At 34.8% G+C, this 7,429-nt stretch overlaps 1 protein-coding gene across 1 annotated transcript; it reads left to right on the top strand.

Annotated features, from left to right (window-relative positions):
* The first annotated feature begins 2,832 nt into the window (after nucleotides 1–2,832).
* On the top strand, nucleotides 2,833–4,563 carry LOC141680499 (scarecrow-like protein 18). Its single transcript, XM_074486708.1, has one exon. It carries the CDS (start codon nucleotides 2,833–2,835, stop codon nucleotides 4,561–4,563), a length of 1,731 nt encoding a protein of 576 aa, XP_074342809.1.
* The last annotated feature ends 2,866 nt before the right edge of the window (nucleotides 4,564–7,429 follow it).

Here is a 7,429-nt window from a genome sequence, read left to right as displayed (position 1 = left end):
ATCTCAAGAAATTCACGATTGAAATAAAGATAACAAGCTCATTCATGGCGGAATGGATCGCAAGAAAACTTACAAACGAAATCCAGAACCGCAACAAGGTGCTCTGATACCATGTCACAATTAACGAAATGAACTTGTTATATCAAGAACTGTACTGGATCAGACTTTGAATCATAAGAACATCCATTACTCAGCTTAATGATTACAAGAAACTACAGACTATAAACTGTATGTACAAGTTATGAACTAATTCTCTACCATCAAACAGTAAATCAAAGAGATAGAGAATTGAGAGAGATGCTTGTGGTGAGGAGAGAGATTATAGAGAGATTTGATTCATTCATCTGTCTAACTAACTAATTCTCTAGATGTTTTTTTCTATATGTAGTAGTGGTTGCCTGTATCTTCATTACTCTTAGAGAAAATTGCACTGTGCACCCTCTTATTTTGTTTCAAAAACAAATGTGTATCAATAGTATTGGAAACTCAGTTTGCACCCCTCAACTTCAACCTGCCAATTCAGAAAGCACCCCTTCGACGATTATTATTAAAAAAGTAAGGGGTAGAATGAGAATTTCAGTAAAATATTAACTAAACTAATTTTTTTATTTTTCAGATTATATTAAAAATTGAATTTATTATTATAGCTATAAAATAATATCTTTAAATTTTTTGAATAATATTATATAGTTGAGTTTTGAATTTTAGTAATATTATTAATGTCAAAAATTATATAATTCTACCAAAATTAAATTCAAAATAATTTTTTTTATATATATTTAATTTAATATAATTATTTCATTTTAAAGTCTTTGACGTCGTTATGATTTTAAAGTGCATTTAATGAAAATATTATGATCAATATTAATATTTAATATACAAGAAATCATTTTTATAAATATTTTAACTTATTTTTGAAATTCCAACTAAAATTTATTTACATTTTAAAATAAAGTTCCCTTTTTACCCCTTATTATTTTAATTATAATCTGCAAAAGGGTACATACTGAATTAGTAAGTTGAAATTGAGGGGTGAAAGTTGTATTTCCGAAAGTTCTGGTACAAAATTGTTTTTTCAACTTTGTTTGAGTATGCAAAGTGCATTTATATCTTTCTTTTATCCAGAAGAAAGATAATATATTTTTCCGTTCTTTCTATTCTTTCATGTAGTCGGGAACACACCGTTTAGTCATAACCGAAGTTAATGCAGACCTAATTTACCCAGTTTGGGTAAAGGCGAATCAAATAGAGTGGTTACAGAATCATTCCTTGGGGCCTGGAAATTAAGTAATACTGTGACCAAGGAGGCATATGAGAAAAAAAATTGACATGTTAGTACTTAGTATCAATGTCTGGAAAATGGCTTTTGCCAGCTCAGGGGTGGTCGAGACAGAATTGAGCAATATATTCATAAAGCAAAATTTGTGATTAATATATTTGCTTGTGGTGCCTATTGCAAACTTCATTCAGTGGAAGATGTGTAATTTTCAGGTGGGAAGGGAACTCCTATATTTTCTACGTTTTCCAGATATTTCTGCAAAATCTAGATATATGTGAGACTTCAACTCAGTCTTAACATCACATATCCTGTCTTCCAATTCCAGATAGATAATGTCCTGGTTTAACTAGAGTGATGCCTCAGACAGCAATTGCAGAGTCTTTCATCTATAAATTACTCATGTCACGCCATTTTACAATATGATGAATCATGAGAGAGGATTACTATAGGATCTGTGGAAGCTATTTTTGAGTAGAGAAGTTCACAGTAAAAGGTTAACTTTCTCAAGGAGATCAATTTGGATTTAATTTTAAGATATTTGATCATCAAGATATAAATTTATGTGCAGTCCGAACCAATAAATCTAGAACCTCAATTAGTGCTTCCAGATTGTTCGGTAACACAGAACATGATTAAGCTTAGACCATTTCTTGTGACATATTTCTCTGGATGTGGAAATGTGCTGATCTAGAAGGGGTCTTTTGTTTATAATTTGTCTTGGAGGAAGTATAGTAGTTGAATATTTCTTCGAAAGGTAAATACTAGTTTGACATGATTTGACTTAAAGAGATTTTTTATATCTTCGATTCTGTTTACTAGACATATGGAGAACTAACTAATTACTTTTTGTTTATCAATTTCAGTTATCATTGGGACGGCCCTTCAAAATTTAAGTTTGTACTGGCTTTTAGTCTTGGATGCTGTGGTTGGCATACTTGTTTGACTTAAAGAATACACCCTGGAGCCAAAGATGGTGAAAGGTTTATTATGAATCGGCTATTTGAGCTTCAACCAGTGCTATAATGGTCAAATGTCTACGTCGTAAGTCATAAGTTCAAACTCCATAAATAGCCTTTCTTTATGAAAATAAGAGCAAAGCTATGTACATCTTGAACATCGATCTCCAGACTTATACTAGGCAACACTATGTTTTTTTCTATCTAATTATTAACTCCCGGAATGAAAAACACTAGGTGAAATAGAGAATACCCTAGAAAGACGTATTCAGATCGTCTAGACTTTAGAGATTAGAGTCCTACTTAAGTAGTATAATTCTTTAAATACCTGATTATTGTTCTGTGTTGTTTTAAAATGTCAATGAAACTGTACTAATGTCAAAATTTGTTGTTGGGTGCCGGCTAAGATATAATATTATTTGACCAAATCACCTCAAGTTACATGTATAGAGCTGAGTTATGCCGTATGAATTATTAAATTAAGATTATACCCTTGTCAATTATGGGGATGCTTCCTGTATAAATATAGTTGACTAGAGAGTCCTGAGAACTCAGAAAGTTATATGTGAAAAATCTTGCCATACTTTCTATTTTAGAATGGTGATAGAGATGTTTCCTTCTGTGCAATTTGACTCTCGTGGCATTCCTAATCAATTTGGCCATTCCAAGGACTATTGCAGTAGGGAAGAAGTGAATACAGAGAGGAATCAGTGGTATGGAACAGAAGAGTTTGTGCAGTGGGGGAACATTAATTTGTTCCATCAGAATACGATGATTAACGAGAATCTTTCGTTGCCTACAAAGCAGCAAGGTTTGATATTCTCTGCAGAAATTACAAATTTTGATGAGTTGTGCTATGATATTAAGCCTTCATCATCTCAGTTATGTCCGGAAGAGCTTAAAAATTTTGAAACAATCCATTCAGAATTTCAGGAGTTAATATCACCGCAGGAGTCTTCTTCTGGTATTACGATTAATCATGAAACGAAGTTCGGGCAAGCAGATTACGAACAATTTAATCTTCCCAGCCATGATACAGCATGTGCTAATGCTGGAAAAAGATTATCAACTCATGATTTTCTGCGTTTGGGTGGAGAGAAGTTCATTCAATCCAGTTCTCCTATTGTTAACAACTTCGAGCTTAGCCATCCATACTCAACTTCGCTTTTGGGCCTTTCTGTAGAAGAACATAGAGATGTTGAAATCATTCAGCATCTTCTAGCTTCTGCTGAAAAAGTAGGGGAACAACAATTCAGTCGTGCAAGCCACCTCCTCAGTCATTGTCATCAATGTTCTTCCATCAGAGGAACCCCTGTTCAAAGAATAGTGTATTATTTCTCCAAGGCTCTTCAACAGAAAATTGACCAGGAAACTGGAAGGAGAACAACAAAGGGTTCTGGAAAGAGGCAGTTGCTTGAGTTACAAGACACATCAATGAACCCAAACCCAAGCCTCCTTGCAAGTTATCAGAAGGTACCTTTCTCTCAAGTTATCCTCTTCACTGCCATGCAAGTGATGATAGAAAATGTATCAGAGGCAAAGCGGATCCATATAATTGACCTTGAGGTTAGAAATGGTTTGCATTTATCTATCTTGATGGAAGCCCTTGCAGCTCGATCTGACTGTCCCCTTGTGCATCTCAAGGTAACTGCAGTTGGAACTATATCGGAGCAGAAGATAAAGGAGACAGGTAAACGCCTGATGAGTGTTGCTCAATCACTGAACTTGTCCTTCTCTTTTAATGTCGTTATGGTAGCTGACATGCTAGATCTCAATGAATCGCTCTTTAAGCTAGAAAGTGAAGAAATGGTAGCTGTTTATGCACCATACATTTTGTCAACCTTGATTGAGAGGCCCAATCACCTAGAAAATTTGATGGCAGTATTTCAAAAGATTAATCCTCGCATTATGATTGTTACTGAGGTCGAAGCAAACCATAATTCACCAGTCTTTGTGAATCGGTTCGTTGAAGCTCTTTTTTACTATGGTGCGTTATTTGATTCTATGGAAGAATGCATGGATCGCGATGATCAAGATAGGATAATATCAGAATCAACACAGTTTAGTCCAAAAATAGCAAATATTGTGGCCTTTGAGGGAGAGGAAAGACGAGTACGCCATGTAAATAGCAATGTGTGGAAGGCATTTTTTTCACGATTTGGAATGGTGGAGACAGAACTGAGCAGAGCTTCATTATATCAAGCAAAATTGTTGGTTAACAACTTTGCTTGTGCAAGTTCTTGCACATTTGAGATGATGGGGAAAAGCCTTAGTATTGGTTGGAAGGGAACTCCAATTTTGTCAGTGTCTGCTTTGAAATTTCTTTAGCTTATAAAAACATTAACACCTATACAAACTACCTCCTTTGATTAACTTCTGCTTATTATTTCATTCCTGATTTATATTAGAAGTGATGGCATACCTTAATTTTGTTTTTAGATGCATATAAAGTTCTGATATTCTTGACTTCCTCGCTAGTAGAGCTTGTACAATCAATTAATGATTTGGACAAACGAATTGAATCAAAAGAAAATTAGTTGTGATGCTATCCTTTTTAATTCTTGTATTTTACAGCAGAACATCTCTTATTTTGTTGGGTAAGAGTGTCCGGATCCTAGTGCTCAAATAAAAATATAAGGAAGAATGCATGCTGAAAGTCATACTGCAGATGTAACTCACTGTCCCTAGTTCTCTTTATTTGAACACTCTATATGCCACTTCAACCAATGCTTGTCAAATCGCAGGAAGAGAACCCGGGGACTTGAAATAGTGTCATGCGAACCAACCTGACTAAAGTTCCTAGTCCATTGCTGGAAAGGCATTTAATAGGTCCTAAAGAATCATATTTTGAGTCAAGTTACAGAGAAGAATGGTCCGAATTTGGCATGACTATTCTCATGTTTGTTCTCAGAGTTGATCAGAGATGAAGGACTTTAAAGTTAAATAACTGACCATTGTCATAAGCTCTAAACTACAATGACTTAGAATTCAAATAACTGATCACTGGTCACAAGCTCAAAGATTTGTATTTTGTACTTGCTAATTGTAGGTTTTGCGTCTGTTGTGTTTTATATGTTGTTCCCTTTTTGTTTATACAGGGACCAGAACCTTGAACCTGCAAACTAGGAGTGAGGATCAGAAGATTATTATTTTGCATTACAATAAACATTCTATGAGTTGAGCAATTCCAAGGTATAATCAAGTACATGCATCTTATCAAAGTACCTAAATCGCTTGCTTCATCTCTGCTTCTAATTTTACAATTTATATATTCAAGACTGCAGAATGATAATGTCGGAGAGGAATTTTGTGTAAACCATCTGGTCGGATGAGCATCTGTATGTGATGTATAAGAATTGGTAAGAGGTTGACATTTTGATCTGCGCACTTAATTTGCATATATTTAATAATTTAGTTGACCTGTACATGATGATGCAAACAATCTAAAGGGACAAAACAGAATACTTAGGTAGGACCAAGGCCTGCCTTGTACACAAATCTTAAGAAAATCAGCCACCAAATACAACTGTTCTGTTTTAACTTTGTTTTAAGGATTACTTATTCTACAGTGTTTTTTTTTTTGAGTAATAGTTATTCTACAGTTGAGAAACTATTATCAATATACAAAAATTCCTAAAGAAACTTTGTTGTTTGAAATAATAGGACAAACTATCAGGTGTTGGCGCAGGGAGGGGCGGAACTTTAGGGAGGGCCAGAGTGAGCTCTGGTCCGTGCTAACCTTCCTAATTCAAACAAATTTTAATCTAAAATTTTGAAAAAATATGAAATAATTTGGATCCGTCTCCCTCAAACATTACTATATTCTTGATTCGGCCCATGAATTGAAGTACTGCAGATACAGGCTCAAAGAGGTCTCATATAACGCACACATCTAGCTACATTGCAGTAGAAAGGTCCAGGAAATGTTTAAGAATGACACTTGACATTGTCAAGTTATTGTCATACCAATGTTCCTCGTATTAATTTGCAAAAGTGGCACCTTCTTGCTTTTAATCTCAGCCATCTTCCTAGTATATACACTTAAAAGGTATTTTTGTTAAAAAGAATCAAAGTTAAAGGTGAATGAATAAATGTCTAATATTTTACTTCATGCATATTGTATTTTGCTCTTGAAAGATAACTAAATAGGAAAAAAGCTCCATTTGAAAATATATCATAGTAATACTAAATTGAGTGACATAAATGGAGACACGCTTAAAGTCTTGAAATACCTGTGATCTATTAACTACATGTAGATGATTTGGCAAATGATCTCTGTTATATATACTACCTACTTTACTACATATCTTGACCAAGACCCTCCATATACTATTCGGCAGGTCTAATCCAGCCGAGTCGAGCCGAATATTGCCAGACTCGACTTTAACTCGATTAAAATAATTCGGATTCGAACTTAGCTTCGAGCTCGACTGAGCCTTAAATTTTAAGTTCTAAACTCGGCTCGGAAAAGGTTCGGTAGGCTCGAGTTTGGCTCGAAAACTCGAATTAATTCACTAAATATTAACAAAAACCGAAATATGATCGGTTCGACTCGAGTTCGGCTCGAGTTCGACTCGAGTTCGGGTCGAGTTCGACTCGAGTTCGGCTCGAGTTCAACTCGATAAAAATAAATAATATATACAAAATATTAAATATTTACATAAAAATATATTTATAATAAAAAAAATTAAAAAATAATACAGGCTCGATAAGACTCGCAAATCTTAAGCTCGGTTCGGTTAAAAATTAGAAAAGCTCGAGCTCGAGCTCGGCTCGATTATTTTCGAGTCGAATTCAAATTTTTTACGAGCCGAGCTCGAGTAGCTCACGGACAATTTGGTTCATTGAGGCTGGTAACTATATTGTCTCTCATCCTCGGTTCTCTAACCATTTAGTTGTAAACAAATGGCCTTATCCTCCTGAACTTATATGTTGGTGTCCGGTTCCTTATGTCCCGGTATGCCCTAAAAAAAATGTATTTGTATGATCATGAGGCATGAGCTACCAAGCCCCCGACCACCACTATTGAAGAGAGATGTGAAAATTCTCACGCCGCTATCCCGGACATGAAAACTCATGCAAGAGAGACCATTTTCAATAATAAAAACTGAATAGCAATATTGCATGAGCCGAATTACTGTTTCATTTGTTTTCTACATTCGATTATGTACATGATCATAAACACAGTTAGACA

The sequence above is a fragment of the Apium graveolens genome, chromosome 8 (assembly GCF_009905375.1).
Source record: "Apium graveolens cultivar Ventura chromosome 8, ASM990537v1, whole genome shotgun sequence".
Classification (NCBI taxonomy): domain Eukaryota; kingdom Viridiplantae; phylum Streptophyta; class Magnoliopsida; order Apiales; family Apiaceae; genus Apium; species Apium graveolens.
Note: the sequence above shows the minus strand (reverse complement) of the source record. Positions and strands in the feature narration are given on the sequence as shown.

What these genes read in the sequence shown, in the direction of transcription:
- LOC141680499 (XM_074486708.1), top strand. Translation starts at nt 2,833, where the DNA reads ATGGTGATAGAGATGTTTCCTTCTGTGCAATTTGACTCTCGTGGCATT.